Source organism: Bos indicus x Bos taurus, chromosome 7, assembly GCF_003369695.1.
Source record: "Bos indicus x Bos taurus breed Angus x Brahman F1 hybrid chromosome 7, Bos_hybrid_MaternalHap_v2.0, whole genome shotgun sequence".
NCBI lineage: Eukaryota > Metazoa > Chordata > Mammalia > Artiodactyla > Bovidae > Bos > Bos indicus x Bos taurus.
The window spans coordinates 117057-132699 of record NC_040082.1 but is presented as its reverse complement, the minus strand read 5'-3'; the positions used below and the strand labels follow the sequence as shown (position 1 = coordinate 132699).

General features: G+C 46.8%; 1 protein-coding gene across 2 annotated transcripts in view; it reads left to right on the top strand.

Moving 5' to 3' along the window:
• CAMK4 (calcium/calmodulin dependent protein kinase IV) overlaps nucleotides 1-15086 on the top strand; it is a 270053-nt gene extending 254967 nt beyond the window's left edge. For both annotated transcript variants that reach the window (XM_027545453.1, XM_027545454.1), the window contains exons 8-11: nucleotides 1749-1824; nucleotides 6536-6662; nucleotides 13143-13295; nucleotides 14528-15086. In XM_027545453.1, coding sequence (XP_027401254.1) covers nucleotides 1749-1824; nucleotides 6536-6662; nucleotides 13143-13295; nucleotides 14528-14938 — 767 coding nt within the window. In that variant the 3' untranslated portion in view covers nucleotides 14939-15086. The remainder of the gene's footprint in view (nucleotides 1-1748; nucleotides 1825-6535; nucleotides 6663-13142; nucleotides 13296-14527) is intronic.
• The last annotated feature ends 557 nt before the right edge of the window (nucleotides 15087-15643 follow it).

The window sequence follows — 15643 nt, the reverse complement described above, 5'->3', positions numbered from 1 at the left end:
GGCGCTCAGCCTTCTTCACAGTCCAACTCTCACATCCATACATGACCACAGGAAAAACCATAGCCTTTACTACACGGACCATTGTCGGCAAAGTACTGTCTCTGCTTTTGAATGTGCTATCTAGGTTGGACGTAACTTTCCTTCCAAGGAGTAAGCGTCTTTTAATTTCATGGCTGCAGTCACCATCTGCAGTGATTTCATGTGTATGTTTAAATGTCAGTATGGAGTTGATGATGCTTCCCTGGTGTGGGACTTGGCCTGGGGAGGATACGTGGCTCTGACTGTGCCACATGTGCGCGCCTTCAGCCCCCGGCGGAGGTGGCCCTTCTGAAAGCTGCAGCCTCACCTCAGCCTCCTCCGCCCGACGCTGAGCAAGGCGTTTGCGAGTGGGAGGTCAGTGCAGAGGCCCCTGGGCCCCAGAGAGACCGTCTGTGGGGTCCAGATGGCTCTGGGGATGCGCACGAGCCTGGCAGAGAGGGTGGTACTGGCTTTGAGTGCGCATTTTTCTTAATTATGTTAATTTAAGTCTCGAAAGGAAATTGTTCTAGGAATAGACGCCCGTGGAGCCCAGATCCCGCTCCTCAAAGGGTGCTTCCCGCTGAACTGCCGCGCGGAGCTCGAGGACGCAGGCCCATTCCACAGGCCCTTCACCTCCTGCGTCTTATGTGACAGTTTCTACAGGAGGGAGGGTATCCTGAGAGAAGAAAACAGAGCAGGAAGACGTCAGAGGGAAGACCGCGGTGTCCTCTCTATAACTCGGGGTTCCCTGAGGACAGCTTCCTTCAGAGGCTCCCCTTGGCGTGTCCTCCAGTCCTGACATCCCCAGGCCGCGCGGAGCCGCCCCGAGGGAAGGCGTGCGGAGCCCAGACCCAGGGCCGCCCTCGGGGAACATTCAGCACTCCGCTTCCTCTCCAGGGGGCCCCCCCGCGGACCCCCGCAGCACATCTCTTCAGAATAGAAAAGGGCTGCTCTGGGCCGTAGACCTGCGCCCTGCTTCGGCACAGAGAGCAGAGCTCTCACTTCTCCGTTTTTTTCCGTTATTAGTGGGGTCAGCAAACACCACCTCCAGGCCTCAGGGCAAGCGGTTGACCCATTCAGCCTCTGTTTCACAGCTGGGTCTACGCTGTGGGCCGCTGCGGGGCGGAGAAGACCTGCGTTTCAGGCCGAGCAGCGGCCTGGCTGCGCGCAGGGAAGCCCTCTCTCCGCCCTTAATACCGAGGGACCGCGGACAGCCGCGCTCTGTGGCGCGGGTGCTTCTCAGCGCCGAGACCTGGGCTGGCTCTTGTCTGCCCTCCAGCGCTGGACTGTCCAGCCCTCTCGCCGTCCGCCCTGCCCCTGCCCTACACGCAGTCAGAAACACAGGCTCACGGAGACCTCAGGCCTCAGGCGGCCTGACTGTGCCTCTTATCTCTTCCTATGCTGAACTTTGATTTCTTTCTTTTCTGTGTACAAAGCTCCCTTTGTAGTACAGATATAGCTATCTGATTTGAAAAGTGTCATGATGTTCTGATGTAGAATATTAAAGTTAGTAAGTTTATTTTTATGTACCCCAAACACAGAGAGACTATAATCTTTTCCACTAAAATTGTCGTAAGAATTTGTAGCCTCGTACTTCGGTTTGAGGAGAGAAGATTGGTTCTAAACCTGTTCTGAAGTTTCTGTTGATGAACTCATTTCTTCTCCATTGCTTGTTACTAAAATGTGAACATTGAATTTAAGCTCTAACACCGTTTTCACTCTTTCTGCAGCACCTGAAATCCTTAGAGGCTGTGCCTACGGACCCGAGGTGGACATGTGGTCTGTGGGGATAATCACCTACATTTTGTAAGTGAATAGAAGCGATCTCTAAGCATACTGTTTCCCTTTGCAATAGTGTCTTCTAGTTACTTATGTGTGCATGCATGCTAAATTGCTCAGGCCTGTCCAACTCTTTTCGACCCCATGGACTGTAGCCCACCAGGCTTCTCTGTCCATGGGATTCTCCAGGCAAGAACACTGGAGTGGGTTGCCATGCCCTCCTCCAGGGGACCTTTCCAACCCGGGAATCGAACCCCTGTCTCTCATGTCTCCTGCTTTGGCAGGCAGTTTCTTTACCACTAGCATCACCTGGGAAGCCCAAGTACTTAGAGTCCTCATAAAAAAAGCAAGATTCCTTTTACCTTTTTGTGGTTCTCTATGATGTGCTAAGAGTAGTTAATGAAAGAATTTTCGGGAAACGAGCATCATGTTTTGTAGTTTTCTTGGGGCAAGAACTTCGGTCTAGGGCTTCGCTGTGTCTCATTGTACTATGCAGTGTATCACAGACTGGGGAACAATTCATTATTTGATGGTAGTAATGAGCATGAAACCACCTATTAAACTTGCTCTTGTTTTACTTATGTGCAGGTCATCCAAATGATAAGAGTATTATTCCTTTTTAAGGGACAAATGGTTCTTTAACCTCTGAAGCAATCCCAAACCTATATATGTCTTATCAGGAATGTTTTAAAGGCATTTTGGCTATCAGTTTTATTTCCTATATGTGTTAAGTTCTCAAGGACCTTTAGTATAATACCCTGAACTCAGAGAAAACTTCTCTCTGGTAGAAAAAAGGCGGGGGGCTAAATCTTTCACTGTCTGGTATCTCCAGCTCCATTTCTAAGCTCCTGTCTACTAATAAACAATGGGTTTCAGTCTGCCAAAGAGATGATGGAATTGCGGACAAATATGAAGGAAATAGTCCAGAGTGATGGGAGAGTGTCTGGAGAGGAAGGTTTGCCTGTAGAACAGCTGCAAAAGCAAACCGCACTGAGCTCCAAAGCTTAAATCAAAGCAAGTGGACTTGGCTGTCAGTTAGAGGATACTGGACAGAGGAACCTGGCTACAGTCCACGGGATCACAGTCGGACACGACTGAGCAACTTCACTTTCACTTTAGAGGGTACTGCAGAGTTCATTGTTGTGCATGTGCCATGTGCACTCTTGTGTCCGACTCTTTGCGACCCCATGGACTGTAGCCCACCAGGCTCCTCTGTCTGTGGGGTTCTCCGGGCAAGAATACTGGAGTGAGTTGCCCTTTCCTTCTCCAGGGGATCTTCCCAACCCAGGGACCGAACCCACATGTCTTGCGTCTCCTGCACTGACAGGTGGATTCTTTACCTTCCACCTGGGAAGCCCAAGTTAATTGTTGAAACCTGTATTATTCAAATCTGTAAAGAGATTTTGAAGGGTGTGGAAGAAAGTGAATTAGGCAGCTCAGGTTCTGTAACAAAACACAGAGACTGGGTGCTACAGAAACAAAAGTGGAGTCCTGGAGTTCTGGAGGTCAAAGGTGCTAGTAGCTCAGGTCCTGGTGAGAGCGGTCTTCCTGGCTGCAGACAGCTGCCTTCTCCCTGTATCCTCCCAAGGCAGGAAGAGGAAGCACGTTCTGTGGTCCCTCTTCCGTGAGAGCACTGATCACAGCACGAGGTCCCACCCTCGTGGCCTCATCGAACTCTCTTAACTGCCAGAGCCCTCATCTCCAGATGCCATCATGCAGGGCTCAGGGCCTAACGTCCTGATCGGGGAGAACACAGTGCAGTCCATAGTAGGAAGAGGTTTGGTTTGGTTAATTTAATAGTGATCTTAGAAAGTGCAGTGTCTAGGTAATATGGGCTAGGAAGAGGGTAACCAGGGTAGACTTCCAAGCAAGTTAGCAAACTCTTGAGTTCACCTGGGTTATACGTTGGTCAGTAGCAACCATAAAAAGGTTTAACAAGCACACCATAAAATAGTCATCTGCTATTATGTAATGTCAAAAGATATTTTCAGTGATCACTTCCAGGATGTATTAAAGTTTGAAAAGAATTGAGAGAGCTAGGGAACCATGTTTTTTCTTACGAAAGTGCAAACTTTTAGGTAATTTGTTTTCCATACTTAGTGCTTAATTCATTAGTAATGAATTCATAAGGTCATGTCATAGAATTCCTTCAGCTTACATTTAAGATCACTGTTGTGCTGTGGAAGAAGGTTGTCTCCTGAATTGTGTGGGTGACATATTATGCTTAATGATGTTCATTGAAAAACTGAACTACAAATACTGCTTCATATTTGCCCCTAAAATGTAAACGTGCCCACCCAAGTAGAGTTTCTTACTGAAATGTGATAAAAGGGGTTGAAGAATTAAGGATATGTGATAACAGAGAGATCGAGGTAGGAAATTTAATAGCATTTGCCCTGGAAACCTGAAATATGGAATGAATGACACTCCCATGTCACTAACATGGGAACGTGAAGAGAAAAAAATGTGACTATTGGAGAAGCATCTTATTATAACCCTGAAAATAATTTAAAAATCTATCAGGTTTCTTTCCCATAGTTCACTTAAGCCCATTAGTTGAAAGTTGCTGGCTGAGTAAGTGGTAGCAGCTAACGGTGCGGCTCACAGCTAATATCCTTTAGTTCTGGTCCGACTTCTGTCAGCCCCTGAGACTGGGGACTTGTTATTTACTCTGTAGTCCATTAATGATTGATGAAGTCTACTAGGCAAGGCTCACTGGAACATTTTCTACAGTGGACTGTGCCCTTGGGTTTATGTACCTCCTTTATTATTATTAAAAGTTCTACCCAGGTATTTTGTGCTATGACCGTGCTGTTTCTAAGGATGACAGTAGCTTGGACATGAAGGCCATTCTGTTGTTTCTCAGAAGAATTCTGCTCCTTCTACCTTCTAAACCTAAGCCCTTTATCCCTACAGACAAAAGCAACTCCTGTGGTTTTCAGGTCAGAATCAGATAACATCGGAGATTCACACTCTCGCCTTCAGCTTTCAGCGCTGCGTCCTGTCCCGTGGCGCCCCGCAGCATCGGGCTCTTCACTGTGCCCCGAGCGCGCTCGCCTGCTGCTCCGTGTCTGCGCCTCCCGGCCCCACCCTTCAGGCTAATGACCTAACCTGCTAACCCCGTCTCGGCGCACAGGTTTGCCGACGTGTCCAGCATGACAGGAAGGCGTCTGAGTGCCCCACTTGCAGAGCTGTCATTTTTCCCTCTAAATTCCGGAAGACGGAACGTGCGAGTTTCCTCAACTAAGCCTGGACGGTTGGCCGCTTTCCCGGGACTCGCGGGCAGCGGCCCTGTCTGATGGAGGAGGCCGCCGGGCGCGGTGTGACCGTGTGCCCGCCTCCCTATTCCCTCTGCTGGAGCCCCGTCTCTCTGGGGCCCCGCAGCGGCCGTGTCTGTCTGCCGGAGGCCGGGCTGCAGGCGCGGTGTGGCCGTGTGCCCCCTCCCCTGCTGCAGCCGCGTCTTCCTTGGGGGGCCCCCACTGGATGGTCGTGTCTGATGGAGGAGGCCGCCGGGCGGGGTGTGCCGTGTGCCTTCTTCTGCTGGAGCGGCGTCTCCCCGGGGGCCCCACAGTGCACGGGGTCGGGGGCGGGGGGCGGGGGGGCGCCCAACCCGGCCTCGGTGCTCCTGAGCCTCGGCTTTACCCGGCTGGCTCTGCAGTATTTGAAAGAAACCAGGACTGTCGAGCAGGATGGTCCCTGAGCCAAAGAGCAGGAGAAACGGCTTACTCTTAAACACCTGCTGCGTCCGCATCCGCTGGACTGTTTCACGCTCTGCAGCAGCTGGGCCAGTTTGATGGAAGGACATGGGGAAATGTTTCTTACTGTGTTCATTCTTTTTCCTTCATTCTTTGTCACGTGAAACACACGCCCTGGCAAGGACTTTTTTTTTTTTTTTTTTTTTTTACAGTTCCCTTTTGGTCTTGAGTGATTTAGAACCTCCCCCCACCTGTAAGCATTAGAGGCTTGGTGGTCCCACCAGCAGCTCACTTTTCCTGTCTCTCTTTTTCATGTCAAGCGTGGTTCTGTTTCTTTCCTCTCACATTTTTATGTGACCGTGCTGGAAGGTGACAGTGATCGTGGTGAGATGTCTTTGCGATGTTCAGAAGCGAGGCTCATGTGCCTTGCGGCGGTCCTCTGGGCTGCGTCGCCCGCTGCAGTCAGTTCAGAAGGCACTTCCCTCCGGCCGTGTAGGCTCCTGTCTGTGTTCACTCTGAGACCCAAACTGGAGTGGGATGGAAACCCAATACTTTTTTCATCTCTATGGAAGAATTCAGTGAAAAGGACTGAAGAAAAACGACTAACAACTTTTCTTTGCACCTTTTAACCTTTTTATCCTCAAAATCCTAACTTTTCCATGTTATGATAAATTAGAACTCCAATCTGTCCTCTCAATTCCTGGTGGAAAAAAAACACTTGGAAATAGCACTATAGCATTATGCTTGTAATAGGGTTAGCTATTATAATATTATTATTGCTTTGTATCATAATTATTAATATGATTATAACTTTTTGTAGGAATCTTAAATTGATTTTGTATCTATTTTTACTTCCCTGAAGACATGATTGTATATTTATATAATCATAAATGAATTATAACAAGGCAATTACACACTTAAGCTTAGCAGACATACATTCATCACAGGAAGCTGTTAAAAAGGACAGTATTGAATTTCTGCAAAAAATTGGTGACATACACTGAGGCTTTTAAAGGCATTTTATCTTGTATCTTTTGTCCTAGACTTTGTGGATTTGAACCATTCTATGATGAGAGAGGTGATCAATTCATGTTCAGGAGAATTCTGAATTGTGAATATTACTTTATCTCCCCCTGGTGGGATGAAGTATCTCTGAATGCCAAGGATCTGGTAAGTGTGACTGAAACAAAAGGAAATAAAATGCCTTACATTCATTTTTTTAACTAATTAATGGACAGTGCCATTTAAAAAATTAATCCCGTTTAGTAGCTTATTTCTTTTTAATTATATAGTATTTTTAAGAAAACAATGCACACTAATTTTCCTTATAGATAATGAAAAAAGATATGTTTGATTCATCTCTGCTGCTGCTGCTGCTGCTAAGTCGCTTCAGTCGTGTCCAACTCTGTGAGACCCCATAGACGGCAGCCCACCAGGCTCCCCCGTCCCTGGGATTCTCCAGGCAAGAACACTGGAGTGGGTTGCCATTTCCTTCTCCAATGCATGAAAGTGAAAAGTGAAAGTGAAGTCGCTCAGTTGTGTCTGACTCTTAGCGACCCCATGGACTGCAGCCCACCAGGCTCCTCCATCCATGGGATTTTCCAGGCAAGAGTACTGGAGTGGGTTGCCATTGCCTTCTCCATCATCTCTAGCTGAATTATCACAAATTACAAATTACTGCTTGTTAATTAATGAGTTTTTATCATCTGGTCAGTGTAATATAGAACCTGTAAGCTATGAAGCTATGAAGACAGCTGTGCTGGGTGACTCCAAACATACACAGATGAATTCTTTTTTAAAATGGCTTGCTGTCACTTAGATTAGTTATACTTTGAATAAAACAACATTATTTCTTCAAATGTTGAAACTTATTAAAATATCCTGATGGTAACACAAGTCCTATCCTGCATGACTACCATACATGAGTCATTGTGCGTTTTGTTGGGTTTTTTGTTTGTTTCACTGACTTCTCACCTCCGGTAATACTGGAGTTTATCTGCATTCAGGACAGGTGGGGCACTGGCCTATCCTCTGGGGCGTTGCCCACTGGTTCTAAAATGAAAATACTGGGGTGCCATTGAAGCTTTTACCATCAATTCTTTTGAGCTGTCGTCCTCAATCTTTTTGGCACCAGGGACCAACCTTATGGAAGACAGTTTTTCCATGGACCGGGGATAGGGAGGACAGTTTCAGGATGATTTAAGCACATCACATTTATTTTGCACTTTATTTCTAATCTAATACTGCTGCTGATAAGATAGGAAGTACCAGTTCACAGCCCGGAGAGTGGGGAGCCCTGTTCTAGAGAGAAACCACACAGAAATGATGAAAAATGGACTTCTGAGTCATAGAAGGTTAGATCTCCAAGGATCTCAGGACTCATTTAGTCTTCCTTGAATTTTAAGGATGAGTTTGCTCAAGCGCAGAGAAGTGACGCACAGCTTCCCAGCAGAAAGGCATTGCTCGAAAGGAAGGGTCCAGATTTCCGGACCCCTTCTCCAGGGCTCTTTTTCCACCTTACCATCTGTGTGCTGTGAAAACAGGTTTGCTAAGGTCATGACCTTTCCAGCACTGTCTGAAGAGAGGCAGTGTGTGTGCGATGCGAAGATATCGCCACCTCCCCCTCGCGCCCCCTCTACTGAGCATCTCCGTGTCCGCCCGTCTGTCTGCTCCACCGAGTAGCCCCGGGCCAAGCCCCCACCTCCCTCCTCCCGGTCCGCGGCCGCGGCCTCTCTCCTGCTCTCCCTGCCTCTTCCTGCGCGTCTGCAGTGCGCGCCCCGCGCGGGACCCGGAGGGCGGCCTCACTGGGGACTGGGGTCCCCTCTGCTCCGCGGCGCGTGGACCCCCGTCCCGGCGGCATGACTCTGGGTGCTCTGTGCTGTCCCTTCATCCTCCCTGCTCCTTCCTCTCCACCACACACACACACACACACACACACATACAGATACACACACAGACACAAAGAGACACACACACACGGACACACACAGACACAGAGACACAGACACAGAGACACAGACACACACAGATACAGACACAGACACACACACACAGAGACACACACACACAGACAGACACAGACACACACACACACACAGGGCTGGCCTCAGAGCGCGGACCCCAGTCCCGGCAGCGTGACTCTCCATGTGCCTGCTGCTCCTCCGTCCGCCCTGTGATGCCCCTCCGTCATCCTCCTCCTTCCTCTCCACACACACACAGAGCTCTTTACACGGGTAGCTGATCTTTTTTAGTGTGTTTTAATCGAAGGAAAGCGGCTTCACAGTGTTGTGTGCTCTCTGCCTTGCAGCACACAGATTCGCGTGGGCACGTGTCCCCTCCCTCGAGAACCACCCCCCCCCCCCCCCGCCTCTCCAGGGGTCACAGGGCAGCACAGGTGACTCGTTTTCGAGCCCTGGCTGCCGTGACTTTGTTGAGGAGACCTGGTCTTCTAGGGGCATGCCGTTCTCCTCACAGTCGGCTCATTTCTCCTGCCGCTTGATCCTCCCCCGGGCCTCATTTTTCACGATAAGCATCATTTCCATATGCTGTGCTCAGAAGTATTCCTTAATGAGGCTCAGGCTCTGGGAGAGGATGAAGCAGGTGGGCCCAGATCTTAGTGCCATGTGGACCTGAAGTGCATGCTCAGTAAATGTTCGTTGAGTGAAACCATCAGTCGGGAAATGGATCAAGGATTCTTAAAAGTCCGACATGCCTGGGTTCAAGTGCCCCGCCCCCACCCCGCACCCCCTTTCTAATAGTTGCAGGTTTGACCTTGTGCTAGCCTGATCTCTCTGTGCTTTGGTTTTCTTCTCTGGATGGTACTGGTACCTGTCTTTAGGTCTTTGGAAGAATTAAGGGATATGATACATACTAAGTAACCATCACCAACCAACTCAATAATAATCCCATTAGTTAGCCCCCTTCTGTTTCATTTTATCTCTGATAAAAGGTTAAATGGACAAGAAGGTTACCTGTGATGTTCCTTCATTCAGCTATACCTCCTGTTGGTTAAAACATTTACATAACTTCAGAACTAAAGGAATCTTTGAGCCCCTAAATGAAACACTTATTAGCAATACCTGCATCTGTTCTCTCATGGTGCTTGGGGAGCTGGTCTGTAAGCGGAGCTGTAGGATAATGGCACATCTTTGGGTCTGAATCCTGACGAGGTCACTGAGTCTGATCTTCAACAACTTTCTTAAAAACTCAGTGCATCAATGTCTCCAAATGTAAAGATGAATGATGACATATATAAATTTTTGATGCTAATTGGCTTTCCATAAATTCTTTGTATTTTCAAGCAGGAGAGAATGGTGATGATAGGGAAGAGGAAACATGATTAGAAAATGAGCATGAAGTATCTAATTGTCAAGGATGTTTTAAGGATTAGGTATCACTTAACTTACATGAAATTATTAGTGTATGTATCCAACAGATGATAGCTCTGACCACCATCAAAGCTGTTACTGCTGTGCATTCTTCTTCTTAATTATTCTTCAGCTCCCTCCACCTCCTCACTGACTTTAAGCCTAAACATCTCAAGATTACCAGTTTCAAATGCAGTCTCTCTACCCCACATACATTTCTTTGCAAATGCTACAAAACAGAAAGTGAAAGGAGAACCAGATATTAATTCTTCATTTGACTAGCTTCCTAATTTTGTTAGCCTGTGTTCAGTTTTTGGATTTTCAGAATTAGAAAAGATCTTATGCCTTAAGTCATCCAAAGTCCTTTATTTTACACACCGGCAGACTGAAACTCAGAAAGCTTGTCTACCATGAAGGCACTGTGGTGTCGTGGCCACAGGACAAATTCTAAGACAAGACAAACCCTAGTATGAGTATGCTGCTGCTGCTGCTAAGTCACTTCGGTTGTGTCTGACTCTGTGCAACCCCATAGACGGCAGCCCACCAGGCTCCCCTGTCCCTAGGATTCTCCAGGCAAGAACACTGGAGTGGGTTGCCATTTCCTTCTCCAGTGCATGAAAGTGAAAGTGAAGTAAGTCACTCAGTCATGTCCAACTCTTCACAATCCATGTACTGCAGCCCACAAGGCTCCTCCATCCATGGGATTTTCCAGGCAAGAGTACTCGAGTGGGGTGCCATCATATAGCCCCCACCAGTTACACGAATCACTAAATCTTTGAGCTTCCTTCCATCCCTAATTCATGAATTGGAACTAAAGTTACTAATTGATAAGAGTATAGATAGGATTACATAAATTTTTAAAAAATGTTGCATGCCTGTAAGAATGTGTTTACAAGGAAATTAGAGTGGAAATTAGGTTGTGTAAGAAGAGGGCCCAGGAGGGTGTCCATAGTCACTCAGTAGGGGCGGGTGGGTGTCTGAGGTCAGACACATGTGGGTCTTTGAGGTCACAGAAGTAGAGACTTTGAACAAGTTAGGATTTAAGCGTGCTTCCTGACTCCAGGTAATCTCTGCCTCATCCCAGGTCACTTCTCTGAGCCCAGGGCTGGGGATTATTTTGGTTGTTGAACTTCCTGGCAATTCATTGTCTGCTCATGCTCACCATTGGGGTAAAACTCCCAGAATGGGCTATGATTCATTTGAATTCAGTCCTTTTAAACAAACCATATCCCCAAACTACTGACACCTTTTCTTTGATTCTAAGTAGGCTTTTACCCCAGCTCCTGGCATTTTCCTTCAAGGGATAAGAGGCTTATGAAGGCTTCCTGATGGGAAGATCAAATTGCCAACATCCGCTGGCTCATCAAAAAAGTAAGACGGTTCCAGAAAAGCATCTATTTCTGCTTTATTGACTATGCCAAAGTCTTTGACTGTGTGGATCACAATAAACTGTGGAAAATTCTGAAAGAGATGGGAATACCAGACCACCTGACCCACCTCTTGAGAAATCTCTATGCAGGTCAGGAAGCAACAGTTAGAACTGGACATGGAACAACAGACTGGTTCCAAATAGGAAAAGGAGTATGTCAAGGCTGTATGTTGTCACCCTACTTATTTAACTTATATGCAGAGTACATCATGAGAAACCCTGGGCTGGATGAAACACAAGCTGGAATCAAGATTGCCAGGAGAAATATCAATAACCTCAGATATGCAGATGACACCACCCTTATGGCAGAAAGTGAAGAGGAACTAAAGAGGCTCTTGATGAAAGTGAAAGAGAAGAGTGAAAAAGTTGGCTTAAAGCTCAGCATTCAGAAAACAAAGATCATGGCATCAGGTCCTATCACTTCATGGCAAATAGATGGAGAAACAGTGGCAGACTTTATTTTGGGGGCCTCCAAAATCACTGCAGATGGTGACTGCAATTAAATGAAATTAAAAGACACTTGATCCTTGGAAGAAAAGCTATGACCAACCTAGACAGCATATTAAAAAGCAGAGACATTTCTTTGTCAACAAATGTCCATCTAGTCAAGGCGGTGGTTTTCCCAGGAGTCATGTATGGATGTAGAGAAGGCAATGGCACCCCACTCCAGTACTCTTGCCTGGAAAATCCCATGGACAAGGAGCCTGGTAGGCTGCATTCCATGGGGTCGCTGGGAGTCAGACATGACTGAGCGACTTCACTTTCACTTTTCACTTTCATGCATTGGAGAAGGAAATGGCAACCCACTCCAGTGTTCTTGCCTGGAGAATCCCAGGGACAGGGGAGCCTGGTGGGCTGCCGTCTATGGGGTCTCACAGAGTCGGACACAACCGAAGCGATTTAGCAGCAGCAGCAGCAGCATGTATGGATGTGAGAGTTGGACTATAAAGACAGCTGAGCACTGAAGAACTGATGCTTTTGAACTGTGGTGTTGGAGAAGATTCTTGAAGTCCCTTGGAAAGCAAGGAGATCCAACCAGTCCATCCTAAAGGAAATCAGTCCTGAGTGTTCATTGGAAGGACTGATGCTGAAGCTGAAACTCCAATACTTTGGCCACCTGATTCGAAGAGCTGACTCATTTGAAAAGACCCTGATGCTGGGAAAGACTGAAGGCAGAAGGAGATGGTTGGATGGCATCACCGACTCAATGGACATGAGTTTGAGTAAACTCTGGGAGTTGGTGACGGACAGGGAGGCCTGGCGTGCTGCAGTCCATGGGCTCACAAAGAGTCAGACACAACTGAGTTACTGAACTGAACCTATCCTTAAGGGCTTAGAGAGCACTACTGATAGGATCACGGTGTAATCATAAAGGCTATGACCCTGCCCCCTTTTGTTTGCCCTTCAGTCCCCACAGAAGGAATGATGGCTGCATGAATGATCCGTCTCCCCTGAAATGTAGTTTACCTTCTGAATTCTAAGTTATGTGAAGTTGCAACCTAGAATTATCCAGATGCTGGCTCCCACTCAAAGTTCTTGCAGTTCACAGGCAAGGCAAGCCTTGTTTCTCTGATCTGTGGGCATCTGTCTGCCAGTTTGGGCTCTTGGTTTGCACACACTACTCTTTCCAGACTCCTCAGCTACTGCTGCCTGAAGCCATCCCAACAGTGACCACTGGGGACTTAAAAAGGTTGTTTAATGTATATTAGTGCACTGCCAAGGAGATAGAATAATAATGTATATTTAGTGTACTGCCAAGAAAATTAAATAAGACCTAGAAGTTCACAGCTGAGGGGCAAGCCCCGGTAACCATGAAAATCTCCCGAAGAAGTCGATGGTTCTTTATCATTTCAGGTCAGAAAATTAATTGTGTTGGATCCTAAGAAAAGGCTGACTACCTTTCAAGCTCTCCAGCACCCGTGGGTCACAGGTAAAGCTGCCAATTTTGTACACATGGATACGGCTCAAAAGAAGCTCCAAGAATTCAATGCCCGGCGCAAGCTCAAGGTTAGATGGCATTTATTTTGTTTTATTTTTTAAAAAAGATTTTTCTCATATCTTGCTAATCAAAGATAATTCTGCTATTGTTTATCTAATATTGTTACTTGTCTCCTGTGGTACCTGGGAAAATGCTGCTTTGAAACCCCAGTCGTGATGGTATAAAGCCAACCTCAGTTCTGTTATCCTCTTGTAAGAATTCAGTGTGGGTTTTATTTTTCTGTTTGGGGAATTCTGGGGGAGGAAATGGCACTGGGCAGCTTTCGGGACTCTTAGTGAAGCACTGACTCCTACCAACGACTGCCAGGGAGTTCCCAGGGTTCATTGTCAATAAAGGGAAATGTGTGGGATGTTGAGATTCACTCACCAAATAAATACATTGTCATTACTTCCCATTTAATTAAGGCTGAACTGCTTGAAAGTGTTGTTCCGGAAACTAATATTGATTAAGAAAGTTGTCTTCTTTCTGAATATGCTAAAATTGGGAAACAGTTTTTTTCAAGCTATATTTTATAATATAGGCAAATAATTATACTTGGTAAAATTAAAATAATTCAAGTGATAGGAAAGTTATCCATCAAATTGTATCCCTTTTAATAGAACATATATGGAATAGAGATGAAGTGTTTTTCTCTTACATAATAGTATTTAGGACTAGCTATACATATAGAAAATCTCAGAGGACAGCTGGGGGTCAAAAATAGTGTTGTATTCAGCAGTCGCTTACTGGTTGATACAAGCTAAAAAACATGAAGGGTTCCATGATCAAATTACTTTGAAATATCCTAGATTAAATATCCTTGACTTAACCCAGAATTCTCAAACAAATTTGACCATGGAACTGTCTTATCTTTATAGTACCTATTAACATCCATGGAAGTAGTGTCCCATACTATGGGAAACACAACTAAAGTTTTTGAATATTGGCAATCCGTGGGAAAGTGCATTTATTTAGGCTTTCCTCCAGATGACTAAATACACTAATCTGAGATTAAACAGATTTTGCTTTTCATTCTTCAAACAAGTTTTCATTAGACAATTTTGGAATCATACACTTTCCAAGACTAAATAGTAGCAGAATAACACTCCCTAAATGCAAAATTGAGATCAAGCCCTGATTTGGGATTTTCAGTGGAAGTAGCCCCTGATCCTTCGGTCTCCCCCGGCAGCGGTCAAGGCCAGGTGGCCTCCTCCGGGCGGGGATTTTCGTGCAGTAACCCCTGACCTCTCTGTCTCCCCAGGCGGCGGTCAAGGCCGTGGTGGCCTCCTCCAGGCTCGGCAGCGCCAGCAGCAGCCACAGCGGCGTCCAGGAGGGCCGGGCCAGCCGGGAGCCGTCTCCACCTCAGGCTGGCGACGGGGGCGTCCCAGGGGGCGAGGGGGCCCCGGGGGCAACCGAGGGGGCCGGGGTGGAGCTGCCAGAGGTGCAGGCGGGGGAGGAGGTCAGCGGTGCTGATGGAGACGCCGCGGCCCCCAGGGTGGAGCCCCATGCATCCGAGGAGGAGATGGAGGAGGCCGGCCCGGAGACGGAGGGGCGCCCGGCGGGGGAGACGCGGGGGCCCGCTGGAGCCCCGGCAGCCCCGGAAGGACGGGAGGAGGACCCTGCCCTGGAGGTCGGAGCTCAGCAGGGTGACGCGGTCCTGCCGGAGGACTAGTGGCTTTCTTCCCGTGTGGGAGCCAAACCCTGGCACTGTGCGTTTTGTCCTTCAGCAAGGAAGGCGGAAGCATGATGTGCACTATATTGTGGTTCTGTTTCTGAGGTGCAAAAAATACATGTGTGTCAGTTGGTCATCCTAACTTCAATGCATGTGACTGCTTTATGAGAAACTAGTGTCTCCTATGGTACATAATGGATATCAGAATCCAATGAGTTAGATTTGAAATTGCAAGTAAACACAACATATAAAAACGTTTTCAGGGACCAGTAGTGCACATTTGAGGTAAATAGTAACAAATTGTTTTTGCTTTGAAAACCTAGCCATCCTCCACCCTTTGGATTTCTTCAGAGGGTAATTCCTTTGGACATTGCTCAGCTATAAGATGTATTCCCATGACATCTACAATACCTTCAGTAATGTGCTCAAACTGTTTACAAGAAGATGATTAGGTTATAGGTGTATGTGCAAAAAATTGCATATATACCACTTACAATGGTGAGAAACTGAAGCATATTTCAAGGGCTATGAAACCATATGCCCCTAAACCTTGTGTGGAGAATGCTTTTTTATCTTGTCTTTATTTATATACACCATATTACTAATAACCTGAAATGTTCTATCACAAAATTCTGCCATTTTATAGTTGTGGAAAAAAGTATTTTACAAATTCATGCTGAGGAATTTATTCTCACCTTCACCTGC